Consider the following 17,571-nt stretch of genomic DNA (forward strand, 5'->3'; position numbering starts at 1 on the left):
ACATGTCGACCAACAGCGGGTCAAGGACCCAGTCGTTGGATCGACAAGGTGCATAGGAGAGCTTTGCCGTTCACCCGCCCGCCCTGTCACAATCCTTCAAAGCAAGGGTCCCTTGTCTGCCGAACTTGGCATTCCATTGTTCTCATGCAAATACAACCAACATGCATATGATGACCTGATAATCCCCCTCAAACCCAGCAACCAGGACCAATCTAAATCGCTCTCCCACCATCAACATCCAAATTGACACCCGTAATAAACTCCGCGTCCTCACTCGCCAGAAAAACCGCGGCCTTGGTAACATCCCTTACCTCCCCCACTCTGCCGAGGGGAACATTCCCCAGTGCCTTCTGTACCTCGGGGGTGATTTCTTTGCCGATAAAGGTAGGTAGGAGACCTGTCATTGTAGCGAGGGGACAGATGGAATTGACGCGGATACCGTCGGGGCCATATTCTGCTGCGAGACCCATCGTTGCCTTTTTTGTTAGTTTCCTCTTGTCTCTTGTCTCTTGTCTCGCTGAAGTGGGAAGTTGGACGTACATTTGTTATAGCCCCTTTGGAGGCGTTGTACCACACCAAGCCAGGTCTTGGACGGTGGGCGCCGACTGAGGCGATGTTGATCATTGAAGCTTTGGTCCCCTGTTTCTTGACTTGTGCTGTGAAGGCGTTACTTCCCAGAAAGACGCTTTTGACGTTGACGTTCATGACCTTGTCAAACTCTTCCTCGGTGACAAGATTCGTACTCTGCATCCCGTCAATACCGTTACTACACAATTGTCGCGCAACGAACCTTGTTCTGATAGCTCGTCCCCGCGTTGTTGACCAAAATATCAACATGTCCCCAAGTCGCAACCGCTTTCTCCATAGCACTCTGCCAATCTGCTGCTTTGGTGACGTTCATGGTGTGAAATGCAAATGAGTCGGATGATGCTGCGACTTTCTCACCTGCTTCGGTGTTGATGTCGCAGATGAGGACTTTGGCGCCTTCTTCGGCGAAGTGCTCTGCGATACCTTGGCCGAAGCCAGATGCGGCGCCTGGGATTGTTAGATGAGGAAGAGAGTGGGATGGGAGACTGACCTGTGACAATAGCAACCTTTCCGTCTAGACGACCCATGGTTGCGATAAAGTAAATGAATCTGAGGTCAAGATTATGTACCGAGCGGCCAGTTTTATCTTTGAACTGATCGTGCGGAGTCGTCAGTTGTTGCTCGACTTGGGTTCCTCGAAAAGTGTCGATCTTTACCAACCCTGGACGGTGGCTTGATTGCGGGAGTGAGCCGGCTCGACATTTGGTTGGTGATCAGCAAGCGGGGAACCCATTACTAACAAACATGTTACGCGAGAACATACCCTACAGAGACAACATAACGACAATGACAACACCCTTTCCTCGAAATATCTCTAGAACGGACGTTCTGACCAATTGAATCGCCCTTGATGAAGTGACTTACCAGTGTTTGAGTTCGGCCTGTGACTCATCTTGGCCTAAACTTTCGTGAGATATCGAGATGCAAATGGAATGTGGAAGAGTGAAAAATGATTAACAGGTTCGGGCATCCAGTAAAAATCTTATCAAGTACATGACAGGATTGTTCCTGGCAGGATAACAGTGGCTGTATAGATCACATTAGGTACATGATAAGATTGTTATCGCCAGAATAGGTTATGTTGCAATAAGAATCTCATCATGTAGATAATATAATTATTCCTGTAACAATAGATAACTACTATTGTTGTAGGAATCTGTTTAGAAATAGAGGTACTAACCTTATATATTACTTAAATAATCCTTTCCAACTATAATCCAACTTTATTATGTACCTGATAGGATTACTGCTAAGCGTAAGCAACACTAACTTGTAAGTTACCATCCTGCTGCCTCCTTCTTCGAACTCCAATGGGTTAGGCGGCCATGACTTCCTTGATTATTTTGGCAGTACTAAACATTTCTCCAAGTAGACCTACCGTTCCTCTGGACCCAGCAACATAAACAAAACAAACAAGTACAGAACACAGAATACAAACGCAGACGCTAGCTTGAACACAAACATTAACGAATACACATTTACAAATACAAGCCATAGAATCGTCATGTCTCCCAGCAAACAATTTCCACTTCAACAAAAGAAGCGCAAGCATGTTGAAGTAGCCGAAAAGGTACTCAGCGGCCTGGAACAATACAAGGAGCTAAGCCCCGCATCCAGTCGCCTCCGAGATAAGCTTTTAGCGATGGCGAAAGAGGCCGTGGACGCCGATGATGATGCTGACGTGTCGCTGTTACGGGGCGCCTTTGAGTTCTTTGAGTTAAAGCAGAAGCAGGCTGAGGACGCCGAGAACGAACGCAAGAGTCTTTCCCAGGAGATCAAAAGTCTGGAAGCGGAACTGCAAACTACTAAAGAACAATATGAACATTGCAAACTCGAAGAGCAGAAAGCAAAAGCAGATATAGACGACTTCGAACTTTTGCTTGAATACGGTGACTGGTTTGGTAAATCAATTGCCAGCGTCAAGAAAGGAGAACATGCCATCCAGGAGAAGGACAAGCAACTTTCCAGGGCAGAGTACCAGGATCAAAATAATGCGAACGAGCAAGAAGCGATCACAAACGCCAAAGAAGAAGCGGAAGCCAATGGTGTTGAGTATACTGGCCTATATACCTTTCATGACGTCGATCCTGAGAAGGAAGCTCAGAGAGAAGCAGACTTTTCAGCTTTGGATAGAGGGCGATGGGTTACTAGCACCCAAGAGCGAGTGGACGCTGAGAAAGCAAAGATATTGCAATGGCAAACTGGCGCTCAGGATGAAGACACAGCACCTGCGACGCCATTCTTGGATCGCATACAGAGACTTTGCAGCAATTCTGGGATCACACGCCCGACTCTACTGTCATGGATCGCAGAGTATGGTAGACGGAATGAGAAGTGTCATCATAAGCCACCACAGGTTGAAGACTACCGAAAAGTGGTCAAGAATCTGGATGGCAACATGGTAAAGGTGAAACTGGAACCACATGACCCAACGGCTGGCATCGACTGGGTGAAGTTCAGAGAAGCCTTCGCAAAGCACAGATCGGGCCTTCAGGCAAGATACGCAGAGAGAAGAATTGACTTGAAGAGACGAGATGCTTATATGGCAGCCATAGACGCTTGCTGGGCATTATACTCAGTCTCAGAGGATGGGGCTGGCAATCGCATACTGACCCAATATGCCAAGAATGTGGCCGGGGATATACAGCAGAGCCAAGATATGACAAAGGAGCCTCCTGAAAATCCTCCGAAACGGTACAAGGTGGGGAAATGGGATGATATTATTGAGTAGAGAAGGGACCAGTGAAACCTTTTGTTAAAGATAATGAGTTATGGATTATGGTTTAATTAATGCTTTGAATCACCAGACTTAACCTTCCTACCGCATCCATGGTGAGTCAGTTGAGCAACCAGATGTAATCTGCCTATGGATGGCACGTTTGCGATTGTCGGTAGTACGCTATGCGACCTGTGCCAGAGTTACCGGGCGTATGATTTCCTAATGGGGGGGAAGGGCGTCTAAGTCGGACTCTCACAACCTCCTCGTGGTGTCGTCCGGGGACCTAGTCCAAACTTTGGGCTTCAGGCAATGTGAGAGACGCACAAACGGTTTGTTGTATCGTGATCATCCATCATCCTCTGTACGTGGGTGGGCTCCGCTAACCATCTTGCAGACCTTATCGTCTTGAATTCATCTTAACATTTAGACGTGCGGATGATAATCAGCCCAAGGTTAGGCCAAGATTACCGGAAGAAATCGTTAATTATGCTGAGTCTCAGGGTGATGGGAACAGTGCGAACTGCGTTGGTCTAACTGCCTCGGTGAACTGCCTCAGCTCCATCTCTTGGACATCGCTAACTAATTCTCTCCAGCTAGTTCGACTACGATTGCCCGGCCAACCACTCCAACGGCTTCTGCTAGGTCAGTCACCGTGTCGCTCTCCCTTTGTAATTGCTCCAACTTCAGCTCTTCAACTGCTTCAATCTCCCCTACTAGACATTGCCCTTCACAGCTGAACATAAAGTCTCTGGTGGCTTGGGAACACTTGTTGCCTCGCTGATTTACCTGTAGTGGCCTGCGGTGTGGTTGAGCTCCCTCGTATCGTCTCCTGAACGTTCAACTACATTTCCCTTTACCTCCGCACCCCTCTACGCGATACCACTTCTTTAACACACCAATATAGATCTTACGCATGATCTTTACTTCACTTTTGGGGGGCGGATATGTGCGTTGAGCCACGTCATCTGTGGTTATTTAATTGTGTTGATTTGACCTGTACGACTTGATGACTGTCCTTCAAAAACCTTAAATAGATGTTTGTTGATCGTTGTGATTGAGGAGGATTTAACTAATAATCTCTGGGGAGGAGGAGAAGCTTTTATGGTACGCATCAGTCGTGTATAACTGTGTGTAACCTTTTCGGCATTAGCCATAGCCGTGTCAATTTGTTGTATTGCTTTAACCTACGCGTTGAGAGACGTGACTTTCCAAAAAAACAAAAAACTACCTACCTGGCCACCTAAAATGCGTCACGTCGGTCACGTGGTGGCGCATCACGTCGAAGCGATGACACCAACGAAACTTGATCAAAGCTTAGCTTCTTCGAAACCTACTTTATTACTTCACTATAGATATCACACAACCTCCATCCATGATCTTACCTCTTCTTCTCCTTGTCACCAATCGCAGTTACCAACATTAATTCCATCCTCACTAACCCAGTTCTGCTTACGTCTCATATCCCAGAGCTCGACATCGACATACCTTTTCGATCGTTTCCACCACACTGCAGTCTATCAAATGGCCACGTCCGTCTTCCACCCCTTTGTTCACCTGCCGATCGAACTTCGCTTGCGAATCTGGGAGGCCTCGTGTTTTCGATCCAGCCCCTCGGATCGCCGCCTCCAGTATGTCACTGCCCGAGATGGAGAGGCGGTCGCGTTACCCCGTGATTGGCGTCAATCCCCAGGACAAACATGTCTAGAAGAGAAAAGCAAGTCTGCCTATCTAATTGATGGCGGCCTCTGGAAAGCGTGCAAAGAGTCGAGAGAGGTTATCGCCCGACACTCGCACTTTTACATACTCTTGCCCAGAGTGACGCCTGCTCTCCAGCAACCCTTGACTGCTCCAGATGACCACCGATGGGGTCCAAACTGTCACCTAGGAGAGGCGGATGTCAGCGAGGGAACAAGCGCGATGCGAGGCCTGTCAGACGCTGAATAAATGAGGGCCCTGGGACGAGATGAAAGTAAGTACCTTTCCCATGGTGGTATTAGCGAATCCTAACGAAACTTGGGAGCACTAGTTACTCAGGAAGGCGCGCTCTTGCCTCAGTATTTGCGATCGCAAAAACCATAGTCAAGCTGTTCCTCAAGCAGGCTACAGCTCCAAATCATCTTGGCATCACTGGTTGCACATCGCCGTCTCCGCTCCAGCATGTGTACTGCTGGTTAGGATAGGCCTTTCACCTAACTATATGAGCCACGAATTACCTCCCTTATCAACAAACGAAGTACCGTCCGACCGAGTGAAGGAGCGAGCAGGATACGAGATTCAAGAAAATGCACGCTGCGCCCAAAGCGTAAGATCTTATCGTCGACAGATAGAGCACAACGATTTCTATCGACACCCACCCACGGCTCGAAAAGAACAAGCGAACGAGAAACAAACATGACGACAGCTGCAGCTCTTCTCCGCAGCCGTGAGAAGTACGGCATGAGATTAATGCTCGTCAACAGCTGCCGATCTCCTTCTCCGTGAACACAGTCAGTAAGCGGGTGACGAGAGAACATGCACCATATGCGATGCTCGCCTTGCCGGTAGCGGTAGATCCGCCTCTCACATCGACTCCCATCAGCTCTGGTGCTTCTCAGTCAAAAGAGCCCATCGGCTCCTATGACACCCACTACGGTCAATGATGGTTGAAGGACATGGTCCTCACCAAGTGTGTTGGTCCAGATACTCGACAGGGGCCGTGAGATGTTCTTGCTGCAGGATTGTCCACCTCTTGCGGACCGGGGTCATACGCTACATGGCGTGTATGCACAGGATGGTATAAGAAGCCGTCGGTAGCATTTTGATGCTCTCGCTTGTACAGGCTTGGTGGAATGATCTGGGGAGATCCGGTCTGACAATTCACGCCAGCAAATTTGCTGCCATCACCGGTTTTAAGCGGGAGTCCCAGAAAATCTGGCCTCGCCCAAACTGCCACAGCGGACAGATGACGACGCCTCAATGAGCATCGGCTAATTACTCCTCTTCGCCTCGCTGGTGCTATTCCCAATGACGGCGGCCTTTTCGATACTGCGACCATTCAACATTGACTCCAGGTAAATAAGGTGACATACCCTCCTGCCACCGTCGGTCGAAGTTCGTATTCTCGACTTTTCTTCTTTCCATCTTTCCATCTTTCCAATGGGACCAAGGTTTCGTTCACGAACTTTCCTTTGGAACCAGCATTCATAGCTGCCTCAACGCTTTGTTCGACCCGGCGAAAAACGCAATGGCCGAGAGGAGAAATTCCTCATCAGCTTATTCGGAGAGGGATGTGTTACACGATGTGCTCGTTCACGATAACGATCAAGATCACTGGCTCTCCAACTCGGCCTCGGATGCCAACTGACAGCCTTACTCCTCGATTTCTCTTCTGCTCGCATCGTCGACAAACAGTGAAACTCAAACCGACAGAGGAAACCACGCTATCTCGCTGATAATGACGAGAGTTCAATTGCGGTTTCGAACCGTTGTCAACAAAGGAATATGGCATGAATGTCGCGCCATCTACAACATCGCCAGTTGCTCCATCGCGAAATCTGGTATTGCTCTGATGCACTCATTGAGCCACCATGTACCAGGGGTCTGGAAGCGAGACCCGAACGGCTCGACCAAAAACTCGTTCAACATACAGCTAGGACACACCGAACCCCCTGTCGGACCAGTTCTAACGATGCTGGCGGCGTTGGATATTAGCTCGCGAACTGTTTTTCGGTGCCTCTTGACACATGTGGCGTGATGACCAATTCGTCCTCCAAATAGGAACCTGCCATTCAGCAAAGCCCGGGTCTCTTTCGAGTCGAGTGACTATGCTATCCAGCAGGCTCGGCCTTGGGAAACTACTTTGCGAGGAGCCCGCATTCAATCACCAGAGTCAAGAGGAGGAGAGCGCTACTGACTGGCTACCATGCGACATTGGCTGTAAGCACCCAGGTTCTCTCTCAATGAAGTCGACGTTTCTTCTTTCTCTTCCTATGAGATGTCAACTGGGTTTTGCCGCCCACATCCAACGACTCCGACATCAAGACGATGGATTCGTACAAGCAATCTTGTTTAGTCAATAGCTTTTGGTCGGAAGGGTGTGTATGGAATCCGAAACGAGCCTTCATTATATTGACGTTGATCTCGGCATACCAGGTTGACCTTGGTCTTGTTGGGAGATTCAGGTATGAGCTGGCAAGGAGGAACCCTGGAGACCATGCTTTATGAGAGGCTGTTTATGTAGACACCCTAACGGAAAAGATATCATTGATGTCATGACACATGTTGTCGTCGTCTCCGGCATTCATCTTCCCTGCAATCGCCATTCCGTCTGTTATGGGTACGCCTTTCCTTCTCTGCAGATGATTACGATGCAGTAGAATGAAGATCTAACTGTCTTGATCCATTTGAATAAATTGCGAAGACGATTATTACTCGTGGTGTCCTCACTCTACCTGCTAAGAAGGAAATCGTAATAAGTGTGCCTTTGGGACAGCAGTCTTTTTATCAACTGTGTGTCTCTTGCCATAAGGTACTTTCCATGATGAGCAGGTGATTGACGTAGAATGGGACAAGATATCATGGAAGCGCTGCGATATCATCAGGGTCTTGGGAGATAGAGCCCGTGGCCCGAAACGTTATCAATCCGTACGTCTTCGAATCATCTGAAAAGAGTCGCAACCTGAGTGGGCTTTCTTTTCGCTCTCTGTTCTCATTCTATTCGCTGTCGCAGCCTTGCTAGAAGAATATGGTCAGTACGCTGGCATACCGGACAGAAGACAGAGGGGATGGAAACCTACAGGGGTAACAGCTCTTGCAACAAGGACTATAACTCCAATGCTCACACGGTACCTTCTGCCTGGCCTTGTCCTATCAGGTCGTGACAGATGTAACACTCACACTCGCCATAGTAACTGTTGTAGGCAAGTTCTGTCGCTTAGTGGTAAATAGTTGGCTTCCGTTACGGTGGTTCGTGATCAGACCGCCTTGGTCTCGCTTCTTGACTTCTTGGTACAAGGATGTCGTGATCCAGGGATGCGTTAGAACCGCATCCCCACTCGAGATGGTGTGCGACATCACTTGTAGCGTTGTAATCTGCCCAGCCGAAAGGGCATTGGACTGCGCTTTGCTGGGATGAGATACGGCTCCATTGGTCTGATTGGGGTCTTGCGAAACTGAGCCCCTAATGTCTTTCGGTCTAGGGATGCATTTGAGCAATACCCCCTTTCCAGATGGTGTACAACACCACTTGCGGCCTTGTAATCGGCTCAGCAGAACGGGTATTTGCGTCCGTTCCTATGGTTGCGGTCTTACGAAACTGACAACTTCGAGTCCCCAAGCCGACCTATGCGTCGGCAAGATTTCTGGTGACTTTCTCATCAATGTCGAAATTGGCCAAGCCGAACGTCTGCTTCGATCGTTGCCGCCGTGATGTTCCAGTATCGTTTGAAGCTGATTTGCCAGGGAATCCCCCTTGCTGATCCCCCAAAAGAGCGGTGGGAACCCTTTACGACATCACCAGATTGCGGCCCTCCGGCTGGGGCTTCTGATGACGGTCGACTGTTCCCATCAAGTTGTTGTTGTTGTTGTTGTTTCGTTTCAATGTTCCCAGAGAGGTTCTGTTGTTGGTTTATCTTAGTGTTTCCAGACGGTGACCCGGTGGGGAGATTGATAGTGGTGGCGTTGACGTCATATAGGATAGCCTGGCTCGGATTGATACCAGCGGGCTGAGATGTGGAGGTAATTGCTGCCTCGGTATGCTAGTCTTCAGAAATGGTGAACTCCTCGCTCGCGTCGATCGGTTCCAGAGCGCCGTCGATCATGTTCGTTTGTGCCTGTCCTCAGGTCGGCAGTCATTGCCCTAGTCCCGCATATTCAAGCGCCCGGAGACAGGCAAGGTGAGTAGGCTCCTCCTATCGATTGTTGACAGATTCTCCCGAACATTTGGCTACCTGCGAGTGAGGTCAGTAACGAGGCCAGAGTAAAATGCACTATATCACTGTAGTTCTTCATGAAGTGGGACTTGGTTGTTGCTCAGCACGAAGAAGTTTTGTATTTATAAAAAAAATTTGTTGGCCCATTCTTTCGTCTTCTCCTTCTTGGGCTTGTTCTCATCCTCCTTCTTCTCTTCCTCGGTTTACTCGGCCTGAAATATGTTAGTGAACTGCTGTTTGATGAGAGGGGTAGGTAATACTTACATTGTTGGCGCCGCGTCGCTGGATGACTTAGTTAGTATAAGAAGACACAAAGGGGTAGAGATGGTTGTACGTACCTCGTCGATCCATGCCCACAACTGCAAACAAAGAATGGTCAGTTGATGTCCCATGGAGGTGGTTATTGTCGGTTGACTCACAGCGATTGCCATGATGAGCTTCTATGGTGAAATGTTAGAAGTGTTGAGAACAGTTTGAAGGCATGTACTTACGTCGAGCTGGCGCTGTGCGTGCCGAATCACGGCGTCGTGCATCTTTTCACACAGTAAGTATACATTGAATGTCGAGTTTGACAACCTGCATGGACAACGGTAGCAGGGTATGCCTTACCAGGTCCTGCTGGCGAAGGTCCTGGGTCGCATTAGTGTGGGTCATATTGTATGGGAGAGATACTCACGGCCAGCTGCTGTTGTGACTCCTATTGCCATGTCAGTATGGATATGGTATCATTGATTCCAGGGGTAGGTAGATTACCGCCGCAGAGCCCGCAGGGGGGGCGGCCTGGCCATTCTGCTGGTCCTGTGGTTTGTATAAGCCTCAGGCACATCCCAAAACCTTCATTTTCTCGAGTGCGTCAATGGTGACGATGACGACGATTTACTGGGCTGATCGAGGTGGCAGAGAGTTGAAGGAGGAGGGGAGCGACTAACATTGTTGTTGGGAGTCTGAATCAGAGATTAGTTATCGTCATCAAGGTACTGCAGAATTGGGGAACTTACGCGGGCGGGCATGGTGGTGGTTGTTTGTTCTACTGTCATGTTAGTTCTGAAAGCGTACAGATGATGAAAGAGACTTACTGTTTGTGTGAAGAAAAGTTCTAAGACAAGAAACAAGCAACGTCAGCAATCTTCCTGGTAGCACCAGTTGTGCTGCACGTACGGGAACAGTGGTTTGGGCTTTGCTACAAGAACAGGTCAGCTGTCTGGCATTCTAGAGAACGGTAGGATAAAGACTCACTGCAGAAACGCGAGAGCTGTAGGTAAGAAGTTAGCAAAACAATCTTCAAACGCATTGCTGTTGGGTAACACTCACTTTCTTTGTGATGGGATGAAGAAAGGAGAAGAATTCTCTGCGGGTAAGATTTCACCTAGTAGTTGGGCGTTGTCCCTGGTCAAGGCAGGTGCGATTTCCCCGAGAGAGCGCCGCCAACATCTCCATTGGAAGGCACCACGCCCACATCTGCCCATGGCCGATTGGAAGATGTGGAGCCTCCACCATTCTACGCAAAGAGATGATGTCGCCGGCCGAGCGAGTCTGAGAAACATTTGGGACAAGGCAGGATCCGATGATTGGACATCTTGCCGTTAAACTAACAGCAGTCGACCACCTCAAGAATTGAGGTTGAACCTGGGTATACAGCAGTCCAACACTAAATCTCACAATGGCGTCTCTGCCCTGATTTGACAAGGGAAGAAGACGAGGGTAGAGCAATACAGAAAAAGATTGGAGAGATCTTGGTGATGGTCGTATTTATAACCAAGTCATTAAGGAAGTATCCGAAAGGGTTTCGGTCAAGATCATTCCGATCATATAGTTTGGAGGCGGCAGATGATCACCTAATGAATGGTCTCGGCATCGAAGTTATGATATTGCAAATTTGTCTTCTGTGAAGGACAACTCTGTATTCTGTCTACGGAGCGAGACTACTTAAAGCTTGTCACAATATGTTCCTGGAGTAGTAAACGTTGCGGAGGAATGTAATTTTGATGCTCATCTCCCGGGCTCGTAATCAACCATTCCTTCACAACAAGCTGCCTTATCCAGCTGACCCATTTTCGTCTTGGAAGGCTCGGGGTCCAATCACGCCAGCCGCTGCTGGGGGCGCGTGGGCTGCGAAGGGCCTATCAAAGGTGCGGTTAGTTGCCGCGACCTTCGACGAAGATCGTCAAGACGCAGGGGAGAGGTTGAGGTAACCCGATACCTCTTGTGTCGAGGTCATACTGAGAGTAGGGGGTATCTGAAGAAGTGATGTCGTCATTGTCGGGGGAGTGAGTCAAGCCGGCCAGGCCTGAATCACTCGGGAGACGAGGATGAGGTGATTGTTGGGAAATCGATGCGGCGGTAGGACAACCAAGTTGAGCCGTCAGGGACGCTGGTGCGGCTGTACCGTTGAGATCCGCGATATCTGAAAGCGGTAGTCGAGGCGGTTAAACACAAGGTGCGAGGAGGGTATCGAAGCAGTGGAGGAGATGGGGTAGGCGATGTCAAGACAGACTGGAAGAGGCGTTAGCGAAGGATTCTCACCGAGCCCAGGGACTTTGAAACGATACAATACACCGTTATGTGCGTCGCTCACATTGCCTGTAGTCTAATAGACCAGGTCCCCGGGCGACACCACGTGGAGGTTGTGAGAGTCCGACTTCGTCGCCCTTCCCCCCTTGCAACAAGCTCAACCGTCTCTGGGTAGGTCGCGTTGGCTGTTCATTGTTCACCCTTCCACTCATCGCATCTCATCTGAATAAAGTAACGCACGGTAACTCTGGCGTAGGTAGCACAGTGTTCCGGCAACAAGCACATCCACGCCGTAGGTAGGTCGTAGTGACTGTTCATTCTTCCCCTCATCTCATGTCATCTCGTCCCATCCCAATGAGGTAACGCTCGGTAGCTCTGGCACAGGTGGCACAGTGTTCCGGTGACAATCGCAAACGTGCCGTAGGTAGGCCACATCTGGTTGTTCAACTAGGTCACCGAGCCGTAGGTAGGTCACAGTGCCTGTTCATTCTTCCCCCCATCCCATGTCACCTCATCCCTTGTCTTCTCATCCTATGTCCTCTCTTCTTATCTCATCCCACTCCAGTAATTTATGCACAGCAACTCCGGCCCAGATGGCACAGCAGCTCCTGACATTTTCAATAACCTGCTCAGCAACCGCATACCCGAAGGTACGACAGAGACCGTCAGTTTCTAATAACCTGCGCAGCAACTCCTGACCCGAAGGCACAGCAGAGACCGTCAGTTGGAATACAATGCACAGCAACTCCTAGCTCGAAAGCATAGCAGGGACCGGCGATTCCTCATAACCCATGTCCATTCTCCATCTCCATCCTTGCTCCTTGTACCGCTTCCTCCTGTTCCAACTTCTTGTTCTCAACTCGTCTCGTCTCGTCTCGTCTCGTTTCGTCCATCTTCGCGTTCTCATGTCTTGTTCGATGACGGTGGCTTGGAAGCTCAACCAGTCAAAGTCCTTTGTCGATGACAAAAGGATGTCTTGAGGCAGTCGCCGTGTTCGGGTCGTACTGCAGTGTCTTCAACTTGTCCTCATCATATCTGCTCTGCTTATAACTTCGCTTCGGGACGGGGGATTCTCGGTCTTCTGGGATGGGGTCTTGCGTTCGTTCTCAGCGTCTTGGGTCTGCGTCGACTGCATGGACGACCTCAAAGGGACTTTCCAGCAGGGACTCGTCAGTATCATCAGAGTCCATGACCTTGTTAGCTGTCTCAAAAAGTTTGTCTCATAAGTGACTGGATATGGGGCTCAGCTCTGCGTATTGCTGCAGGTCACAAAGGAACGCGTCAGTGACATGGCCATGCTTGTGTGCTTGGATACACGGTAAGACTCGAACTGGGAGGTTCCAGGCACGAGGTGAAAGAAAAAGTAGACAAGTGAAAGCAGACGGTCAGTGGTCGATAGTATGGCGGCTGACAAGGTGAAATGGACGCAGTTGAAAGATGGAAGCGGAGACGGCTGGGACTGCGAGACGCGTTGTTGTTTTGTCTGAGTTGATGGACCTCAGGCAGCGGGTGGGTGCTGTTGAATGAGTGGCCAGCACTGCCATCGGAAGGTAACCGCCGCGTACACCACTGGAGACGGGAGAAGGAGCGCGATCACGTCTTCATAACCCCTCAATTATGACATAACTTCTTATTAATGGCAAGAACACGAGGCTTGTGACATCGATCCCATCAGAAAGGAAGGTGCGCACTGGACAGTACCTCGGCTACTGGCGCCTCTTGTCGACAATCTCCAGAATCACGAGTACATCACTTGGCTAAGAAGTGAAATATATGTCTGAGCTTTTGTGACACAAAGAGAAGTCTGTCGAAGTAGAGAAGCGCATCCAGATTGACGTTTTATTCCGGGAGCGCCGGTCGTAGTCGTATGGTAAACGGCGCGTTGAGACCGCGTTGAAACGGTTCGATGGAAGGAACTGAGGCGCGTCAAGGTAGGGCAAAGCCGTTGGGGGGAGGACGCCGAGCCTGTTGCCCAAGACGCGGTACGGGCGCATCGCAATGGTTGGAGAGAAGGAGCCGCGTCGCCAGTCGAGAGGAAGTGCGGGGTGAGTAAACTACGAAGGGCAACGAATCACTGATCGAAAGGCAGAAAAGGCCAGTGTTAGCAGAGACGATTCTATCTTTGGATGGGGCCTAAAATCGTGAGTTTCTTGATCTACATAGAGCTTTCAATGTAGTGCATCGCGGGCGTAAATGGCTTATGCTTGCAGTGTGGTCTCTGTAGCATACCCTGACAAGACCGTTGTATCCCCCACCAGTTTCAAGTCTATCTGCGCTTCAGAAGAATTGCCCTCTAAGGCTTAGGTCGCAGAAATCAAGTAGCCTAAATACTAGTCTGAGGCTGGCATAAGGTGACTAATTTATTTCGTCTCTTATGGTTCCATCAGTCAATTCCTCTGACACCCTGACGAACACAAAAGCTTTTTACGGAGTCATGGTGCTTGAAAGGTGCAATTCATGATAAAGCCTCATTCTGTGCTGGCTGTATCCTACAACTAACAACTCGCCGGCTATCTATCCGAGAACAAATTCCTTGTAGTTGTCTGCTATTTGCTTAACACCCTGCTCCAAGTTCCATCCCTTGACATCACATATCGCACGATACATCTCCTCCAGCTCACTATCCATCCTCTCTCCAGCAGTGTGTAGATCACTCTCAACCAGGATCCGATTATCAGGCACTGCTTTCACCGCATCTTCCGTTTTTTCCGTCGCTCCAAATGACAGATTGTTTGCTTTGGAGAAGGAAAAGAAGATCTTGGCTGGGATGGATGGCTTGAGATATTGTTTCACGGCGTCTGACTTGCCGCTAAATGAGTGAAGACAGATTCTCGGAGGATAGGGCTTTGGAATACCCTCGTCCTCTGTGTTGGGGTTTGCTTTCTTTTCTTTATCCCTTGACCGACGGCCCTTGACTTCATGGCCTTTCCAGCACTCTGTCAAAGCATCGTATAGAATACCATGAACTTGTACACCGTGTACACTGACAGGTCTTCCAAGTTCACCGGCAAGTTTGAGATGCGCCGTAAATACAGCTTTTTGATGAGGAATGGTGATGCGATGTTGACTTAGTGGTCTCCTTTCGCGTCCGCCATCTGTACGTGCGGGATCTCTTTCTGGTCTTCGGTCGGGCCAGTGCATTGGTAGTCTGAAAGGTTTGTCAAGACCGATCTCACCGACCATAGCGAATGGATCTTGCAGAAGTCGTGTCCTCGTCTCCGCGATGAAGGTTGAAAGAGCGATTGGCACGGGCTCCTGGTTCCACCAAGCTGGGTTTTTGGGGGGTGGTGAAAGAACAGCTTTATAGTGTCTTCCTTTCTCTTCTTCGATATCATCAGATGCTACGTAGGTAGGATTCTCGACACTATCATCGTAGAGTTGATGCGAGAACCATGGATGTCTTCCATAGCCTGCAACGACAGTCGTTTTGTCTTGCGAAAAGCACTCTGGGCCTTTGACACCATGCTCCTTGACAATTGCTTCGATTAAAGGCTGATCTTGTGTTCTCGTCGCCATGATTGCCAAATTTCGGGATTTCATGGTTGGTAAATCTGTTATTGAGTGAACGCGTTCGCCGATGTGGTTGTGCGCATCGAATACTCCGATGTGCCAAGGGAATGGTTCCACCTCTTTGGGCGACGAGTTTGAACCCGCGCTCTCTTGGTGGTCGTGCATACACATAGTCGCGGTATTGATCGTGTATTTGACGATGTGAATGTTGTTCGGGATTGACAAATTTGAGGATTCTCTTTTGAACCAGCCAATTATGAGTCACGATTTGCATGAGTCATGCATGTCAGCATGCCAGTAAGACGGTGAATCAAGATTCTTTTCAGACTCCGGCTGCACTGCCTCCTGATTTCACATCATTGAAGATCAACTCCAGCTTGGAACCTAGAGTCGTAAATACTACAGTTTCAGACCAAAAATACGTGTGGCCAATTTTTGTTTTTTTATCCTCGGCGTTCGATGGGACACGCTATGCTTGAGCCGTGGTCCTTAGTTTGATGACATATTCCGATTATGTTAAGCCTACCCATCACAAATATGATCAATCTTGTTCGTTAGAAAAAGTGCTTAACTCCGGTCCTATAGAGCGAATAAGAATAGATATAATCGTCATTGATTTAACCATAAATCTAAGCCTACTTGTCCTCGTAAGCAAATTGCGGCGCATTGCATCAAGACCGTTGGAGCTGACCCTACAGCCCTACGGACTTCGAGTTGACATGGGTCCACCAAATACCGCTTCTAGAATGCGAGAAGAATCGTCATTGGCCTCTGATCTCGCTAGCTTGCCCCACATCGCACTCGCTTAACTTGGTGAGCCAGTTGCATGCTGCCAATGGTGTTGGACCAATCGCTTCGAAATGCGACTCCGAATTCAACAGAGATGAGCCTCACCATGAGTAAACAGGAAATGCTCTCGAAGTAATGATTTGAAAAATGTGTATAAGTCAAGAGGAAATCTCCCAAAAGACAAAATAACTACACAGCAATCAATCTCATCACTACACTGCAACAACTACCTACTCTCAAGCATACTGAACAATCGCAAAGATGAAGTTCCTACCCAAGATCACCTTGTCTCTTACCTTCCTCCCTCTCATAACAGCCAAATCATCCTGGCCTGAGCCCAAGCATGGATTCTTCAACATCGAGAACTTCAAATTTGACTCCGGCGAAACCCTTCCCGACCTCGAAATCCACTATCAAACCCTCGGCAAGCTCAAAGTTAACGAGGATGGGTCCAACAATGCAGTCGTTATCCTCCACTCTACAACCCTATCCAGCGAACAATTTTTCAGCGATGAGTTCGCGGCTGTGCTCTTCAACAAGGGTCAGCTTCTTGATTCTGAGAAGTATTTTATCATCATGCGCGATGGTATCGGCCATGGAAACTCGAGTAAACCAAGCAACACTGGTTTGAAGGCTGCATTTCCTAAGTATCAGTACTCTGATATGGTTCGCGCCGACCATCAGCTGTTTACTGAGCACTTTGGACTTAATCGCACAAGATTGACTCTCGGAGTTTCAATGGGAGGAATGCACATCTGGATGCAAGGCGCTGAATATCCCGGCTTTTCCGACGCCTTGATGCCAATCGCCTCATCACCTGTCGAAATCGCCGGCCACAACCGTCTCTTCCGAAAATTCATCACCGAGATCATCACCCTCGATCCAGCATACGAAGCCGGAAACTACACCAGCCAGCCTGTGGGGGGTCTTGGCGGTTCGCTGATGATCCAACTCACCATGCTTTCATCGCCAGCATACTACCAGCGCAACTTTCCCACCCGCGCAGCAATGGACAAATTCGTCGATGAAGCTTACATTCCAAGACTGGAAGAGTACGACGCGAATGATCAAATGTACGCTTGGAACGCGTCAGTGACTTATAATCCTAAGGATGGACTGAAGAAGATCCGTGTTCCGCTTACGGCTGTGAATACCGCTGATGACTGGATGAACCCACCTGAGCTCACGTTTTTGGAGGATGATGTTTTGCAGGATATGAAGCCTGGATACGGCAAGGCTGTTATTCTGCCTGCGAGTAATGAGACTACTGGTCATGATAGTTATATTAATGCGGAGCTGTGGAAGGATGAGCTTGAGAAGCTTTTGGCTCGGTCGGGTTAATACCAATACCCACGGGGACAACAACACAACAAGACAAGACAAGACGAACACGACCAGTCAACCACTAGATTTTGCTTTTTATTTCATTTGTATAGATCGCTCTTTTTATTATAGATAGATAGTTTTTGCAATTGATTCTCTTGGCATCACGATCGCGATAAGTGGATTCTCCAATATCAATGCGTCAGTGATGGAGATTTTTGA

General features: G+C 49.0%; 5 protein-coding genes across 5 annotated transcripts; 2 read left to right on the forward strand and 3 right to left on the reverse strand.

The window, feature by feature from the left end:
* Positions 1–212: 212 nt before the first annotated feature.
* Positions 213–1,115, reverse strand: FIESC28_07685 (uncharacterized protein; the record flags this gene model as incomplete). The annotated part of the gene is made up of 4 exons (XM_031161825.1): positions 213–476; positions 541–744; positions 791–1,035; positions 1,079–1,115. 4 exons carry the CDS (start codon positions 1,113–1,115, stop codon positions 213–215), a joined length of 750 nt encoding a protein of 249 aa, XP_031014084.1.
* A 977-nt stretch (positions 1,116–2,092) lies between these two features.
* Positions 2,093–3,319, forward strand: FIESC28_07686 (uncharacterized protein; the record flags this gene model as incomplete). The annotated part of the gene is made up of 1 exon (XM_031161826.1): positions 2,093–3,319. The coding sequence occupies one exon, from the start codon at positions 2,093–2,095 to the stop codon at positions 3,317–3,319; it is 1,227 nt and encodes a 408-aa protein (XP_031014085.1).
* A 6,100-nt stretch (positions 3,320–9,419) lies between these two features.
* On the reverse strand, positions 9,420–10,226 carry FIESC28_07687 (uncharacterized protein; the record flags this gene model as incomplete). Its single annotated transcript, XM_031161827.1, has 10 exons — positions 9,420–9,428; positions 9,481–9,498; positions 9,555–9,575; positions 9,636–9,656; positions 9,708–9,749; positions 9,826–9,846; positions 9,893–9,913; positions 9,970–10,014; positions 10,146–10,160; positions 10,215–10,226. 10 exons carry the CDS (start codon positions 10,224–10,226, stop codon positions 9,420–9,422), a joined length of 225 nt encoding a protein of 74 aa, XP_031014086.1.
* A 4,015-nt stretch (positions 10,227–14,241) lies between these two features.
* FIESC28_07688 (uncharacterized protein) lies at positions 14,242–15,408 on the reverse strand (the record flags this gene model as incomplete). The annotated part of the gene is made up of 1 exon (XM_031161828.1): positions 14,242–15,408. The coding sequence occupies one exon, from the start codon at positions 15,406–15,408 to the stop codon at positions 14,242–14,244; it is 1,167 nt and encodes a 388-aa protein (XP_031014087.1).
* Positions 15,409–16,287: 879 nt separating this feature from the next.
* Positions 16,288–17,367, forward strand: FIESC28_07689 (uncharacterized protein; the record flags this gene model as incomplete). The annotated part of the gene is made up of 1 exon (XM_031161829.1): positions 16,288–17,367. The coding sequence occupies one exon, from the start codon at positions 16,288–16,290 to the stop codon at positions 17,365–17,367; it is 1,080 nt and encodes a 359-aa protein (XP_031014088.1).
* Between the last annotated feature and the right edge of the window lie 204 nt (positions 17,368–17,571).

This window comes from Fusarium coffeatum, assembly GCF_003316985.1.
Source record: "Fusarium coffeatum strain FIESC_28 chromosome Unknown BRIP53273_contig_173, whole genome shotgun sequence".
Taxonomy (NCBI): Eukaryota; Fungi; Ascomycota; class Sordariomycetes; order Hypocreales; family Nectriaceae; genus Fusarium; species Fusarium coffeatum.